The sequence below is a fragment of the Alexandromys fortis genome, unplaced genomic scaffold (assembly GCF_014885135.2).
Source record: "Alexandromys fortis isolate MF-2015 unplaced genomic scaffold, M_Fortis_MF-2015_v1.1 scaffold_136, whole genome shotgun sequence".
In the NCBI taxonomy this organism is placed as follows: Eukaryota; Metazoa; Chordata; class Mammalia; order Rodentia; family Cricetidae; genus Alexandromys; species Alexandromys fortis.
The window spans coordinates 2,780,090-2,797,467 of NW_026068024.1; the positions used below are offsets into that span (position 1 = coordinate 2,780,090).

General features: G+C 45.9%; 1 protein-coding gene across 2 annotated transcripts in view; it reads right to left on the reverse strand.

Moving 5' to 3' along the window:
* Window positions 1-17,378, reverse strand: part of Crim1 (cysteine rich transmembrane BMP regulator 1) — a 175,701-nt gene that overhangs the window by 59,313 nt on the left and 99,010 nt on the right. For both annotated transcript variants that reach the window (XM_050163474.1, XM_050163473.1), the window contains 3 exons: window positions 12,257-12,378; window positions 2,552-2,734; window positions 142-339 (listed from right to left, as the gene is read on the reverse strand). In XM_050163474.1, coding sequence (XP_050019431.1) covers window positions 142-339; window positions 2,552-2,734; window positions 12,257-12,378 — 503 coding nt within the window. The remainder of the gene's footprint in view (window positions 1-141; window positions 340-2,551; window positions 2,735-12,256; window positions 12,379-17,378) is intronic.

A 17,378-nucleotide genomic window follows, 5' to 3' on the forward strand; every position in this document is an offset into this window, starting at 1 on the left:
TAATAAATTTGTCTGCAACTGGCAACAGCACGAAGCAGACATTACGCCCGAGGAAATAAAAAGGAAAACAAGTTCGTACTGGCAGAAGCTCCCTCGATGGGATGCGCTGTGCCAGGCACTCATTAGAATTGCAAGGTTTACCTTCGCACACGGGACAACACTCCCCAGGCACTTTCACGGGGTGCATGCAGCTCTGCCCACAGGCCGTGGCCACGCAGTGAGGTTCTCCATTGATGCACTGGCAGAAGGTGCAGTCATCTTCCCGCCACCGGTCCCCGTGGGCGCGGATCTGGCCATTGGCGTAGCAGCCAGCGGGGTTGTTATAGGGATAGATGGGATCTGCAGGAAAACATGAGTTCCAGAATGAGACCGAGCCACCCAAACCTGACCTCTGCCTGCACCTGGAGACAGTTTCCTCCAGGCTCCATCCCTCAATGCTGTTCCAGTGTGATCAATGGAGACTGGGGACTAACAGGAAGCGGTCCCTGGGATTGCATCCAGAGGCAGCAGTCCTAATGGACTGGTATCTTCCCATCCTTGATACTGCTGTGGGGAGCAATGGGGCCTAGAAGCAGGTATATACGAGCCTCACTCCTAAGATGGGCAAGATGCAGGGATAGAGACAAGCTCTGGACCGATGTTTTGAGAGAGCCCTCCCTGAGCTGCTAAATTTAATATGTTTTACACCTCGATTTCCCCACCTGGAAAGGAGAAAGAGCGCTTTCCACTGAACTCAAAGTGATAACCGTTACTTCTGGGACTAACTGGGCTGACTGTGATGGGTTCACAGGCTGCTGGGGACACTGGGAAGGAGCACAGCAGGTCCCCAATGTGGTCTTCTGCATGGCAGGGCTCATGTGGATGTCCCAGGGGGTCACAGATAGCACCTTGGCAGGGGTCACCGATGGCACCCTGGCAGGGGTCAATGATGGCACCCTGGCAGGGGTCACTGATGGCATCCTAGAGGAGGGCTGAATTTACATAATTTTCCTTGCCACAATGTGGGCAACTGAGTAACAGACGTGGCTGAAAGGCAGAATTAGACAAGACCACCGGAGAAGAAATATTCTGAAAGGATTGACAAGAACATAAATAATGGATGCAAAAATAGCCCCAAGCAGCTCCATAAGGAGAACCATCGATAAATCATTCCATTTCCTTTACTAAAAATACATAAAAACTGGCATCAACAAATAAGAGGAGAGAGCCCCGGTTAAGTTTAGAGGCTAGTGCTTATACTAATGGGGCAGAGGACATTTACACAAAAGTTAGATGGAAATGGGCTACAGACCTCAGGTACTTAGGGCTTTCTCAAGCCCGTTATAAAAAATATTACAATGCATACTCCATTCCGCACTGAGCTGGGATCTGGATTCTGGGAAGTGAGAGCTGTATGCAGGCAGCTCCTTGAGACTATTAACACAGGTGCCTACCTGTTTTACAACACCAACCGTGAGGCAGTTTCTGACTCTATTGCAAACATGAGAATTAGCAATTGGGAAAGTTAATAAGAGTTTGAAGTGATTTTCTTTTTTTTAAAACCTATGTGACACATGAAAAGTGTCCTGACTTGGCTGAAATATTTTCCAAGGAAGGAAAGGACTCATTATTATGAATAACTGCTCAGGGTTAGGAACAGAGATGCCCTACATCAAACATTCCAGGTCTTCAAAACTGTAGCATAAAGAAAGCACAACCATCCAAAGGATTTTAAGTAAAAAAGCATAGAACTCAACAGGCCACTGTGCCCGGTACTTGGGGAGCAGGGGCAGGTAGACTTTGGGCTAAAGGTTTGTGACCCAGTCAGGACAATAAGGTTCATGCGACCACCATGCAGGACACTGTATGTGTCAGATGATGCCATAGGCTCTTTCAGGCCCTGGATCATTGCTCTTGGCTCCTTTGCAAATTCAGGAGATGGATGGTTTTTCTGAACTTCAGCTTTCCGATCCTTAAGGGGCTGGGGTTTAGAGGATGAGAATTGGGGTGCCATTCTGAAATTTCACTACTTATGACAACCAGAAATGGGAGGAGTCTGCAGGAAGAACATGCAAACACTACTGCTTGAACAAGAGAGGGATACAGACTCCACGGGTCCCTAAAAGTTACACCTGACACATGCCTGGTCCCTAAACTCCTGCCGCCGCCTTGCCAATCTGCATCCTGACAAGAGAAATGGCAGTAGGGTCCCGATTCCGAGCTGACTGGCTGAGAATGATGGTGACAAGCCTTACAAATTCTAGCTGAGCAATCCAAGGACGGCAGATGATAGACTCTAATGCTACAGTGTGGACAAGCTGGGACTAACCACGCCACCACTACAGTTCCAGGGTGGGAACAGGAAGCAACCCGGAAATCACGTGTCAACTTGTAAAACCTGTGACCACTGACTGTGCCCCAAATGGAGCTTTCCTGGGGGAAGTATTTCCACATACCCTACTAGGCACTATCAACACTCTAAAGGACAGACAACGGTGCCGTTACGAGGGGACTTCACATTGCTCTGAATGAGATCAATTTTGAAATGAAAGCTCTGAACCCTTCGGCCTACCTTCGCACACGGGGCAGCACTCCCCCTCAGGCACGTAGTATCGCTCGCAGTTCAGCTCCCCACACTGAGCGGTGAAGCAGATGGAGACGCCCCCTTGGCACCGGCAGAACCGACAGTTGTCCATTCGGAACATGTCTCCGTCGTAATACTCCACGCTGTTGAATACGCAGGCTGGCTTTGTTTCTGCAGGGTCAGAACAAACAAGGCATGAGGAAGGGGGCATATATCATGGGGCCCCACCCACGGATAAAGCAATAACACATAACTAAGGGACGCTAAGGGGGGAGAAATAATCCTACCTGGGCACTACAGTGCCAAGTGGTCAGCTCTGACCTCAAACACATAAAGCAACCCTACATAGACGGAGTAGGTTGTGTTTATATATTTAGGCACACACGCACGCTTCTCCCCACACCCAAACGAGGTCATGATTTCAAGAGGAGCAAGGTGGGAGGGGCGACACATAGGAGGGAGCTGAAGGAAGAATGGAAAGGGAGGAAATGATGCAATCATATTTTAATAAAAAACCTCAACTAAACAAGGCACATGTGAGGTCATGTTTGAGTGGTGTCTTCGTGTGTTTTGAAACAGCCTTTAGAAAGTTCTGTCAGCAGGAAGTTATAATTTGATGGAAATGTACTAAACTGAATTTAACTCTCACAGAGGGACTAGCACACAGTAAAAACAAAACAGTTATGCCGTCCACACAAGGAACTGAAATGCCCCTTGGCAAGACCTATACCGGACTTTGTCCACCCCAACACAGGTAGCCGTCCTCCGTGACCATGACACTCACTTGTATGTGAGGCTGTATTTTACTTTGCTAAGTAATTCTCTGTCTTTGAACAAGGATCCTGTTTTCACACTGGCTTTTGTTTTCACTTCCAAAGATTTAGTTAGGTCCATTCTCTCCTAAGTTCTCTGTTTCCCTCCTGGGATAATAACCTGTAATTATTAGTGCTTGCTGGTAACACCATTACTTCATCTACTCTCAATACAAAGGGACGATGCAGGGATTATCGTGGGGTTAGAAGTAAGGGGACTCTAGTTAATTTGTCTCAAACATACACATTGAGCAAATGGCAGAAGGAAAAACCAGAACCTTCTAACTGAAAGCCTCCGTTCTACATTTCACCTCAGGGTTATTTCTGCTAAGGAATTAACAGCTTCATATTCAAAACGCTCAGTATGAGACCAATGAGTTTTTTTGGCTCATTTGAATTTGAATACTAATTCCAGCCAGACAAAAGACAGCACCAGAAAATAAAACTCCAGATCAGTATCTCTTCTGAATCAAGACAAACATTCTCAAAGATGTTACTACTAGGTCATATCTTATGACATATGAAAGAGGTCAAACACCATGACTAAAAGGTATTTATTACATGATGCAAAGCTCAATTATTCAAAAGTAAATTAGTTTTAATAATATGTGTTAACTGAGTAGAGGACAAGAACTATAGCATTTTCTCATGATACAGAATGGACACCTAAAGGAACCCAAAACTCTTCCATTATACGAACACTTAGCAATAAGGACTAGGAGGGACCTTCACTAACTTGATAAATATCATTGTCATACTTGGAATATGAAGTGTATTCTCAACCCCACCATTACCCAAGGACTGTGGACTGAAGACTTGGCTATTGAAGACTTGGCTATTGCGGTATACATGGCTTATAAGGACATGGATTTATCAATGGGTTGATACATTAAGTTCAAAGATGAATGGACTATAAGTGGAGCCTTGCTGGAGGAACTTGGGCATGCCCTTAAAGGGTATATCTTGTGCTGGAATCCCTCCCCCCCCCCGCTCTTTGGCTACCATGTCCTTTTTGTCATGATGCTACTGTTTTGCCATAGCCCTAAGAACAATAGGGCTGGAACAGACAACAATGAACCTGGAACCACGAGCCAAAATAAACCTTTCTTTGTAAGATGCAATTCTTAAGTATTTTTTAAATCACAGTGGAAAAATGGCTAATACAAGAGTAAAAAAGAAAGAAAAGAAAAGACAATGATGTGTGTTCTTAGAACATCAGTTTAACATTATAATGGGAGTTCTAGCCAAGACAATTAGGGAAAGGAAATAAGTAGAAGGCATCCAGAGTGGAAAGGAAGAAATAAGCCTATCTCTAGAAGCACAGGACATGATCTTGAATATAAAAAAAAATTACTGAGAATTCAGCAGGTATTATAAACAATTTTAGTAAAGTTACAGAGTACAAATTGCAATATGAGAAAATTGGATTTCTATACACTCGGAATATAAAGTTTAAAAAAAATCCCATTTCACATCAGAATCAGAAAGAATAAAATACTTACAAAATATTTAAATACAAACTTATACTCTGGTCAATCACACACTGTTTTAATAAATTAAAAAGTTCTAGATAAACAGACACAGGCTGAAAAAACAATGAATATTGTTGAGATGAAAATATCCCCTAGGTTAATCTAATTCTCAGTGCAACCCCAATCAAAAATCCTAGCTCATTCTTTAGTCTAAACTGACACTCTGGTCATAACGGAAATGTAAGGAATTAAGAATTGATAAAATAATCTTTAAAAGCAAAGTTAGAGGCTTCACACTCGATTTCCAAACATGACCCAAGTCTAGCGTGACCGAGTCAGTGAGGTGCTGCTGTAAGACACGATGCCTCCAGTATGTAGAATTAAGAAATAAGCTATCAGCAGGAACAACTTTGACAACAGCGCCAGGATGATTTGCTGAAATGAAGGAAAAACATGATGCAGAGACAACTCAACAGCCACATGCTCAAGAATGGAGACCAATCGCCTACATCTTTGCCCATCTCAACCACTAGCAATGTACCAGATGAGTTACTATGGTAATGAGCATTCTTTCCAGACTTCAAAATCATGTCAACTGCGAAGGGTCACCAGTCCACTTCAGCTGTGGCAGGCTTTGCCCTTCTCCCCGATTCCATCTGCCTTTTTAAAACCTTAGACTACATTTCTAGCCCCCTTATTTGGCCACTTCCTCTTTCTGAGGCTGCCTATCAAAGTTAGGCAATCAGAAGCCCCCTTTGGTTCACCTAATTAACATGCCCAATTAAAATTAAACACCTCATCCTATCACAGAGTGTCCTCCTTTACTTTTACAAACCATCATTTGCCTATGTGCCAGGTCTGTCTCCTCTCTACCCAGAGGCAGTACTTTGCCGCTCTGGGACAAATACCCCGTCCCCCTTCCTTATTCCCTTCCCCTTCTCCCCCACCCTCTATCTCCTTTAGCATCACATCCTAGCCCATTCTAACACAGACCTCTCCTTTCCCTCTTAAAATCACACCTACAAGGTCATTTGCTGCTGCTTTTCTGCCTGAGTCAGAAAGCAGCCACTTTAACTTTTCTTCCCTGCTTAATAAAGGATCCCTCTGGGTGAAAACAGGTGTTTGGGTGTGGTTTGTGCCTAACCCGGGTCCAGGAGGCAGCCCCTGCTGTGTGAGGGTCCCTTTCAATATCCATTCAGACTTAAAAAAAATAAGTCAACCAGTATTAATTATTTAGCTTCGTTAATTAACCACATTTACCATAGGGGTAAAACCACAAATCTCAGTGCAGGGTTTGAAAAAGGAAGGGATGAAGCCATGGTCATGCACAAAGCTGCTGCCAGACTTGTTTTCAGGGTGAGGTGCGTAGAAGCTTATATGAAAGAGATTTGATTGACAGAAGGATGGGGGCATAGGAGTCAAGTTTAAGAGAGATGGAGAGTCACCAAACTTATAGTCCAGAAAACAACCTTCCAGGTAAGCCTTGCTGGGCTAAAACAAAGCACTGGGCAGTGGTGGCACATGCTTTTAATCTCAGCACTTGGGTGGCAGAGGGAGGCGGATGTCTGTGAGTTCAAAGTCAGCCTGGTCTCCAGAACAAGTTCCAAGACAGCGAGGGCTACACAGAGAAATGCCTGTCTCAAAAAAACAAAACAAAGCAGCAAAATGAAGTCTTGATGTTGAAATTAATTAGTAAGTGATGTGGGAGTGTCATATATCAATCTGTTGATTTCATTGGTTAAGCAATAAAGAAACTCCTTGGCCCTGATAGGTTAAAACATAGGTGGGAGGAGTAAACAGAACAGGATGCTGGGAGGAAGAGGAAGTGAGCTCAGACTCGACAGCTCTGCTCTCTGGAGCAGAGGCCCTGTTTCGCTCTCCTGGGCACACGCAATAAGCTCCGACCCAAGATGGACGTAGGCTAGAATCTTCCCGGTAAGCGCACCTTGGGGTGCTTACACACATTATTAGAAATGGGCTAAATTAATATGTGAGAATTAGCCTAGAAAAGGCTAGATAGAAATGGGCCAAGCAGTCTTTAAATGAATACAGTTTGTGTGTTGTTATTTCGGGCATAAACTAGCAGGCGGCTGGGGTGCTGGGGACGCAGCTCCGCTGCTCATATTACTACAAGTAAGAACTTTCCAAACAAGTGCATCATGAAAAAGCTACTGGTAGCCATGGGGAGCAATGCCCAGCTACTTCTTCGCCTGTTGATGATGGACGTGAACCTTAGAGTGATGAAGAGCTGGCCACTCCCCTCTACTGGAACAGAAACAGTACCAAGGTGGACTTTGCACTCTTCAGTACTGAAGTGTCTCTCAGTGACTGTTTCAAGCACTTTGTGTTGGAAAATTTATGTTTCTACATTCGGTGAACTTCTCTTCCCCCTAACATTCTACAATTCTCAAAGAGAGAGTCATAATATGAACTGCTGGGGAACTCGAGTTCTGATTGGTGAGCGGTATCCAAAGGAAATGTTGAAACACAGAATGTCATAGCAAATGTGAAAACGGAGGAACACTCCCAACACTGCCCAGGTCTACTGTTGCCGAATGTTTTCTTAAACCTCTTAGTTGAGGGTGGCTTCTATCTTGTCACTGGTCTTCTATCACTGGGGAGTGACCTGCATAGGAAGTCAATGACACGGAACAGAAGGTCACAGGAGTGACAGCGGTGTGAGGAGGGGGGCAATGGGACAACTGCTCCACGTTTCCTTTTAACTGAAGTAACTAGACCGATTGAATTAAAAGACCAGGCATAAAGGCTTCCAAGTACCTGAAAGGGAAATGAACCTTTTCTACTGGATGCTTGCATGTACACCAGAGATGCCAAGGAGACAGGAAATCAGAACAAGGGAAAAGGGACAATACTCCACACGCTGCAGAAAGCCCTCATGAGCACTAGCTTACTAAGGCTCAGGTGGTGGGGGGGGGTGGGGAAGAACAGGAGTGCTCAATAAACAAATCCAAATGAGCCCTTCCTTCAAACTGCTGGATTCTCTCCATTTCTATATTGGAAGACACTCGGAGTTTGGGCCATCCAGACAGGGGGTTCTTCCTGCATGTCCTTAGGAAGGAACAGCTTTCTTATCTACACACTCCAGGTTGGGTTTGTAGGCCAACTTCTTACATGACGAGAACGCTGATTTTGAGTGTGTCTTTCATGTGAGTAACTTTACTTCAGACAGCCTGGTCCTAATGAAGGCCCTTAACCAACGCCACGCATTTAAACTCTGTCCTTTAAGACTGCCGAGACAGCAGTCCCACAGGGACTGGCAGAGGTCTTGAATGGTACAAGAACAGGCTAAAAATACAAGCCACACTGTATCCTGCCGCCTTCCTATGAATTTAGTCCATACCTACCTTATACTGCTCTGGGTTAATCCTAGGCACACGAGTGACCCTCTTCTGTCTCCCCCAACCTCCACCACTCTTGGCATGCTTGGGAAGAGCAAGGTTCTCTTCCTTTTGTTCTGGTGACTGATTCTTAGACTGTTGAACGTGGACTGACCTCAATTTATACCCAGTCTTTCTCACTGCGCTCAGTATTAAATATTATAAGGCTGAAACTATTTCTGGAAGTTTCAGCTGGTATGTTTCCAAAACCATAATACCACAGCCAAATTCACTGACACACCTAAGTCATCCTGGAAGTGTCCCCTGTCGATGATGTCATTCAAACCAAATATTCTATTCATCTAGGTGCCTGGCGTATACACGGGGAAGCTGTGTGTCTAAGTATGGCTGCTAATCACTTCTGCCCTTCTACAGCTGGTGTCTCAGAAACCAGAGCCTATGGACTGAGCAGTGGGACATGCGTAAGGTGGCAGGGAAGATAAGGGCACAATGAAGCAGACAGGCATGTTTAGCTGTAAGGTGGGAAGGCAGTTCCAACTCACTGCTGATAATGCATCTGCCCGGGAGCCGGGGCAGATACAGTTGTTTCTTGAAGGAGGTGGCTGACTGTTCATCACTCAATCCTATCACTTGTTCCCGTGGTGTCTGACGTCACCTCTCAAGCCTTACTCTCAGCTTGCACCACACAGAGAAGCCCAACCTGTGCTACGGTCAGCTGGTCAGCCATAGTCAGCTCCTCCCTCTACCGACACAAGGCCAAACCAGGTTTATGGAGGAAGTCTTCCAACCTAGTCATCCGGCCTAACGCACTCAGGAGCTCTCAAATTCATTTCGGGAATTTACATCATAAACTTTCAAATTTTACCTCTTCATTTTTTTTTTGATTTTCGAGACAGGGTTTCTCCGTAGCTTTTGGTTCCTGTCCTGGGGCTAGCTCTTGTAGACCAGGCTAGCCTCGAACTCACAGAGATTCGCCTGCCTCTGCCTCCCGAGTGCTGGGATTAAAGGCGTGCGCCACCACCGCCCGGCTTACCTCTTCATTTTAATGTATATCTTGAAAAAGTAACGTGAGCCCTGTGGTCAGCACAGGAGCCGAGTCCTGCTGGGGGAATCTCTGCTTCTACTCTGAGGCTTGTCATGTGAACAGTTAACCTAACCTTCCTCAACTGGGGTCTTCCTTTGCATGCAACTGGGGACTTCTCGGACCACGAGACAGTGATCCAGGCACCAAGGTCCAGCTGTGCACATCTGCCCTTTCACCAAGTGTCAGGAGTAAAGATACTCTTATCCAGGAGCCTGGCAACAGGGTACTGGCATCTGTGTCTGTGCTGTTGAGGTGACTGAACCTATGATATATGGCCCAGGGCTGTCTTTTTAATTTCCATGTGAGAAAGAAGCTGCCATTAGGGACTGTGTGCTGCTCTGTCCAGCGGGCCCTTTTGCCTCTACAAATAAGAATGGTGTACCTGAGCCTACATGCTCTTACATTTTAATGACGGGAAGCTGGGGGTGGGGTGGGGTGGGCAGGCACGATGTTTAACTGTGACAACTGCATGGACAACAAAGACACCTGTAAGCCTGCACACTTGTGTGTGCTCTGTTTAATTTCTGCTAACAAGATTATGGCTATTCTTCTCTTTTCTAATTAATATTTAACCACTATGTTATTAAACCTGATCTCAGCAGCCCCAAAGTCTTGTGGATAAGCAAGTTCCCCTCTCTCCCTTCTGTTTCTCTCCCTCCACCTGGTTCTTCTTCCTCCATCCCTCTGTCCTTTTCTTGTCCAACACACACACACACACACACACACACACACACACACTCATACACACAGGCGCAACTGCATACAGAGAGATAGATAAAAAGAGAGACACAGAGATTGACAGAAAGAGAGACTGTGGTATAAATCACATAAATACACATGGATATATAAACACATGTACCTGCCAAAATAAATAAGATACAGAAAAAATAGATTATCCTTAAAATATCCTCTAGTACTGATTATAGCTGTCATAGAATTATAGCTATAGAATTCCACAACTGAATGGTAAGAGAATACAAGAGAATCTGGAGCAGGACAAGAAACAAGGAAGGTTGACACAACAAATCTGTGGGGAGAGGAAGCAACCGCAGGAAACACAGCAACTCCCTCCCATTGTCAGATGGTCAGTCCTAATCTTAAGGCTGGGGTTCTAGAAGATGTGTCTATAAGCAAGGGCACGACATGAAGACTGATATTAGGGTTGCTGAAAAGGTACAGTCAATGATCCGATAGGCAGAGAGGTGTGAGGCTTGGTTCTCGAGAAGCAAGGAGCCAGGGGCAGAGAAATGGAGCAAATATTCTCATGCAGGTGTTCTTTGCAGAAGACAAAGTGACCAGATGAGGGTATGGGACAATGGAGCCTGGGCTACCCCTGTGAAGTGACCCCTGTGAGCTGGCATGTTAACGGTCACTTCCGAAGGGCACAAAGATGGTTACCAAACAGGTCGTTCACTTGCTAAATAAATAAAGTCTGGGGAGCCCCAACAACATCCACAGATGTGTGATGAGACAGACAGATTGCCTGTTCTGTCTGTCTGTCCCGACAGAATGAACGAGAGACAGCCGTGTCAGAGGCGCATCCGCAGGGCTGCACGAGTTAACAGCACAAGCTAAGCATTCACAGAGAACATCACCTGCCATAAATCACGCTGCAGCGCGGCCAGAAGGAAGAGGTCTGCTTGTCCACTGGCTCGGGATTAACAGACAAAAACCACTGGCTGGGTGCTAACAGGACTGATGGGAAGCACTTCAAAGAGATTTAAGAACACGGAACTTTCCCCGCGCCTTCCCTTGTATTCTATTTATAAAGTCTGTATGTGAGGATGCTTACTCTAGCCTTACTGTCTCCACCACCAACACCCAGAGCGGTGTTCTGAGAGTGTGGGCAGAATGGGAACACACAGAATAATAAAGACTATTAACACTTGATGCATAATCACTGTTACTCGTTTCATTCTAGAGTCATAGAACTGAGGCCCACGGTGACCACGAGCCTTCCCTGGTTACACAGCAAGAAGGATCAACCAACCCTCATCTGGCATCATTTTCCCTGAGGTTTTTCCTAATCACCCAGCTACGCTACCAGTGTTTTTTTTCAGTGCAAATCAAAGCAACAAAACACAGGGCCACGTGACTGGAAAATACAAGGTCACAATTCAAGTATGATCCAACTTTAGCAGGACCTCTTTGTGGGAGGAGGGGCCTGAGAGCAGGAAGGGGACATCCCAAAGCCTGGGTTCTCACAGGTGGTAGTCACTGCCGGTCTCTGTGTGTGCAATGGTATGCCTGTTTAACTGTCTCTACTTTCATCCATGCATGGGCAGTGGTTGTGGTCTATGCAACTACATTTTTTTTTTCTCCTGAAAATTCCACTAGAGAAGCATGGCTCAGGTTTTCTGCTTTCCTAGCATCCCAATTTAATAAACATCAAGCTGCCAAATACCAAGCTGTCTTGTGAAGGGTGAAGGTAAGAGGCAGGTCCTCCTCAAGGAACTTTTGACATGCGAGTCCTTTTCTCTAAAGCCAGGAAGGTCAGGTTTAAATCTGGCCAATGCTCATCCCAAACAGTGATCTAAGATACTCTCTAACTAGAGACACCCTGGGCTGGAAGAACAACGTCTTTTCTATTTCTAATTGTGCTGGCTTCCACGTATTTTCTGTGAGAATATCTCCTGACAGCAATGAGCACAGGTCACTGGAGAACAGAAAGTATGGAACGGGCTACAGTCCCCTCTCTTTCCCCCTAAAATCCCCAAACTGAACTTTTGACACATCCTATCATATGGTCTGCTACTGAAACTGTGAGGTTTTCTGTGACAGTGTGATGCTTCCCTCCCTAACTTTCTCAGCTGCACAGCACTAAGCAAGTCCCCTCTCGGAGTGACCCTCAGCATGTCCCTAAGTATGCTCTCTGCTCTAACTGGCAGAACGAGCTAGGCTGGCCCTCCCTCCTCCTCCTGCTGCACAAATGAACACTCTCTGAGAACAAGAGAAACCCCACGTACCATTAACACATTCAAAGACATCACAGCACTTTCCGGGTGTCCCATCTCCACGAGAGACTATGCGGGGAGTAGATCCCACCTCACAAACGGGAAAACCACATAAGCCAGAGAGACACTCGCATCTGAAACCAAAGAAAAGGGAAGGAAAACCCCATGAATAAATAAGAACACAGACGTTGGGAGACCCCCAAACAAAGTGACAAGTACCTGGGCTACATGGTACAACCTGGTTGTCTGGTACAGGGAAGGAATGTGGAAAGGGCTGTATGAGCAGTAAGCCACTTCCCAAACAACTACCGCTCATGTCCTACCTAGACAGCCCCACTTTAACCCTGCCCATCTCGGGAGACACATTTCACCTCATTTCTTAGCTCCCCACGTTGGTATTCACTGTAACATTTTCAGATGATGCAGGGCCATTTCTACACATGCTCATTATGTTGGTCAGGGATGCTAACAGTGAATGAGTGGTCCCTCCGTTAAGTAGCCTCAGACTACAGCCTTGTTTCCAGGGATGGGTAGGCATTCTCTATAGGGCTTTATCTCTCCCCACCCCATAATTAAATTATTGGCTTTCCAGTCATTCCTTGTCAGTACGATCATCTCTAGGAACACAGTCATCTTGAGCAATATTTAATTTATGTTTGTGTGCCATACATAGAACAGATTGAAATCTGAAGTTTCTACACACAGCGGGGCGTGAGGTTTAGGCAAATAAACTTTGTTGACAGTTGTCCTGTAAGTAGAAAGTTTTAATTTCTTAGATTCTGAGCTATCACATGTGCATGCATCTCCGCATGCAGGGATGAGATATTTTATGAGCTATAAGTTCTGGTCGCTCTTGACTTTGATTCTGTTGTGAAATCTGCAGGAGCCGATAAGCAGAGTTAAGTGAAGAGAACAGAGGAGAGACCAAACTGGCTTCTCAGAGGCAATGAAATAAGACACTGGGAAAGAGATGCTCGGGCAGCTGGGTACCAGCACACACTTGTAGTACTGGGAAGTAGCTGCTAGCCTCTGGTCCTGAGGACGCCGCTGGGAGCAGACTGTGGGTTACATAGTGAAAGAGTGATGGAGTGAGATGCCAGCCCGAGAGGAGAAAATACAGGCATCCTTAAGAGAAAGATGCTGGAAGGAAATGTGTGGGTTCTCATTTAAAGTGGAAGTGTTGTTCTGACCAGGGGAGGGGCCATTCACATCAAGAATTTTTAACAGATTCATTAATTCTGCTGTTCTCCCTTTCTTGCTCAAGTGATTGGTTTGATCTATTGTTTGAAACTTCAATAAATTACAAATATGCTTATAGTCCTCAAGTATCTCAATAATCAGACGCAGAATTTCAATGACATTTTTAATTAGCTGGGGAACTAAAATATGTAAATGACGTTAAAGTTTGCACACCAAAGACCATTATAAGCCACTGGAAAGATGTGAATGAAACCTGCCCCCACCACTTCTCTTTTGGTTTTTCCCCGCGTGATGATGGTTAGATTCCTGGGAGAGCGGGAATGAAAACCACATTAAGGTTTTACTACAATCATATTTCTGCCCACCATTTAAGATAAATGCCTGCTTGTTTGGCGTGCGGAGTTTTGGATTCCTGCAGGACAACTCCCTTCTAGGGCTGTGTACTGCGAGCTGGTGTTTTAGCATTGAGTGCCTCGCCACTAGAGTTTTAGGCGTGCGGTCAAACCACTACAATCGTACAGCTTGGTGTATGGCTTACATTACTGCACGTGACACATCCTGGTGACAGCACCCATAGGAATAGCTGTTTCTACCACTTCTAGAGTCTAGAATCACACTCTGCCTGCTCATGTGTTACAATCATTCTTAAACGCCAGGCAGCACACGTACGCCCAGGAAGTACACTCTTTGGCTGTTGTTCTTCAACACTTCCGTGCTCTTTCTGTCCAAACACACTGTGCACTTCTCTGCTAGACTCGCTGCTGCTGAACTCTGGGAAATCACATCACACCAAAAATCATTCTCACATTGCCCTGTATCTGCCACATTCCCCAGTGTTCCAATGCCCCTACTATTATCCTCAGAGACCCATGTCGGCACCAGGAAGATGAACCAAAAACTCTCAAAAGTGCTTAGTAACCCACTTAGAAAAGGAAGGACCCTTTCCCCCTCCCAAGTTTACTACCGAGCCTAAATGGTTGACTGCCAAAGAAGCACGAAGTCTGCAGACTGGTGCATCCTTGGTTCCTGGTCCTCTTACCTACCCTGCCTCCCTACCTAATGCCATCCGTCCCTTGACTTCGACAGATTCCTCTGAACCTAAAATCAACACTTTAATGGATGACCTGAGGACGGAACCAGAAAAAGTGAACATCCGGGCTAAGGTCTGCTACATCTTATCATCTGTTAGGCTTCCGTCGTACAAATACACCTTTACTTTGTTTTATTTTGATAGGCTGAAAATGGCCCAACAGCAATTTCATACAGTTTAACACAATTTCCACAGACCGTCTATTGACAGGTCTTCTTCCTCGTTCATTTGGTAACGACTGCAGACCCCTTGTGGACCTACCCTCTACAGATGGCTATATCCCTACTCTCCGTGGAAGAAACACGACTTTCTCGGGAGTCACTTGGAGGAAACGCTGAGCTCCAGAACAGCCTAAGCACACAGACTGTACTTTGTCTTCGCTACCTCCCTTCTTTTCATTTTTTTATCCCCCCCCCCCCCCGCCAGTCTTCCTTCCCTCCTACCCCATTCCTGGGTAAGAGCAAGCAAGGCAAAAGAGAAAACAGATGGATTAAGAAACTAACAGGAGACAGATGCTTAAGGAGGTTGATGTCATCACTCACCCCTCCCCAGTTTCCTGCGCTCTTTGCCCTCACTCCAGCCACGCCACACCCAGCCCACAGCTTTGTTCCTGCACTCACTTCCACAGCCAACACTCTTCTCCTCATTCCACTTATCAGTGTCTCGGGGTAGCACTCATCACCCGGAGGGCCACATACCTTTCCTTCCAACTCTCTCCCCCAGCGTTTCCCTTAAACAGCGCTCGCTCCTGCTCCTGCTCTGGGCAGACACTTGCTCTACGGTTCACTCCTGCCGCCTCCTGCCTGTCCTGTTCTAGCTCCCGGGTCTGGCCGCCAACACCTGAACACACCTGTCTTCTCTCCCTCTGTTTGGGTCACATGCTCTTTTTGCGCCTCTTATGTAGAGCTGGTATAGAAAAGGAGACAGGGTTGGAAAGAAAGGAAGGATGGATGCTATTAGCTAGTTTAACAAATGAGAGGCAACAGCAAGGGAAAACCAGGCAGAGACCCTAGTTGTTCAACTCAACTAGTCCCCTTCAGACAGAGCGGTGTGAGGATACTCTGAGCAGCAAGCCTCTGCCCTAGGAGATGGAAGTCACCACACAGCAGGTACCCCTTCTAAAATACAGACTCCTGCTCACTGATCTTCTATTTGCGAGGCTGTGCAGTCACTGCTGCTGCCCTTTTCTTTACCCCAAACAGAAACCCTGCACCATACAGCAGCCTTTCCCCGGCTTCTCCCGACTCTGGCCCTGGCAACTACAAATGTAAGTCAGACCTCTGTGTGCTTGACTGCTTTATGCAGTTCATATAAATGGAATCATAAAAGAAGAGAATTAAGGACATTGGACTTTTTTTTTTTTTTAGTTTCAAAGAAGCACTAATCTGTACCTGCAATTTGCCAGGGTAGCAGAGAATCCTCTAATGCCATCCTTGATATTAAGATAGTAATCAATCAAAACATCCTGTTAATAAATTTCTGCATAATGTAATCACAGCTGCGGTCAGGTGGGACTTGGTTAAGAGGGCCCCGCTCTCCTCTTCCCAGAGCAGGTAACTGATTCATTCAGTTTAGTGGGCATCCTGAGGGCCTATGAGCAATGGTGAACAGAACTGAGACATCACATACACCCCTAGAGGGCACTCACTTCCTTAGGAGGCTCATATTGCTGGGTAGCTGGCTATAGAGCAGAGTACACATTTCCTCTTCACCTGTATGTCTTTTGCTTCGGGGACTATAAACACAGTCCCAGGCAGTGCGGAAGCTTCCAGACACAGCTTACTGGGTGTGTGCAAGCTTGGCCTCTGCCTATCATGTAGCTTGCACGCTCCACCGGAGGCTCTGCTCATTCACACTCTGGCACCAATGCCAGTCTTCCGTTCACTGAATGCAACCGTCAGTCGCCCAGATGCCCACTCATGCCTGCCTCTCCTTTGGCCCCTGGTGAAGACCCCAGAGCCCTTAGGACCACACACCCACAAGGCTTTCTCCGGAATTAATTTTCCGTCTTCTGACTTTTAACAATATACAGGCAGGGCCCCTGACTCTTGTAGTGTACCTGCTTATTCTACTAAATCAAAATCATACCGATTCTCCCATGTGTTTCTCTAGCAAAGAAGGGGATGTCTTATAAAAGAAGACAATATGCAACAAATACAACCAACAAAAATCTGGAGCCAGCATTTTCTTTATTAGAGCTTGGAGCATGTACTGTCTTTCTAAAAAGATTATTTTTTTTCAACATTTACTTAGTACGTGCGTATATGCATGTATATGTGTGTCTCTGTGTGTGTGTGTTGTACATCATATCTGGAAATGGGAGAAGAACTTTTGGAAGTCAGTTCCCCCATCCTTCTTGGTCGCTAGGCTCAGTGGCAAGCACCTTTTATGTGTGGCATCATCTCGTTGGCCCCACATTGTTCCTTATACATGACGAATGGGGAACTTAGAGGTGAGGCTTACAGAACAGGTTCTGGGGAACTGCCCTTGAGGACCAGTCAGAGGAGGAACTTCAGAACCTGCAAGGCACATGTTCTCCAGGAACCACCTTCTAGGACCTTTGGGCCCACATGTGCAGAGGCTGGGTCACCATGGTAAATTTTCTTCCCACTTGAGAAGACCAAGTCCGTCTTAACATTTTAATGGGGATTATAGTCGTCTGTATGCTGTCAATCATTCACAAAGGCTCCTCCTGTTATTTACTTAACTGTCCCCGCCGGAAAATGTGAAAACATTAGCAACCCACTCCAATCCTTGGGAGGTTGGTTTGCTCACCCATAAAGTAAGACGCATGCTCAGAAAGTATTCTTCTAAATTTGAAACCCCATGATCTACCACCACCAT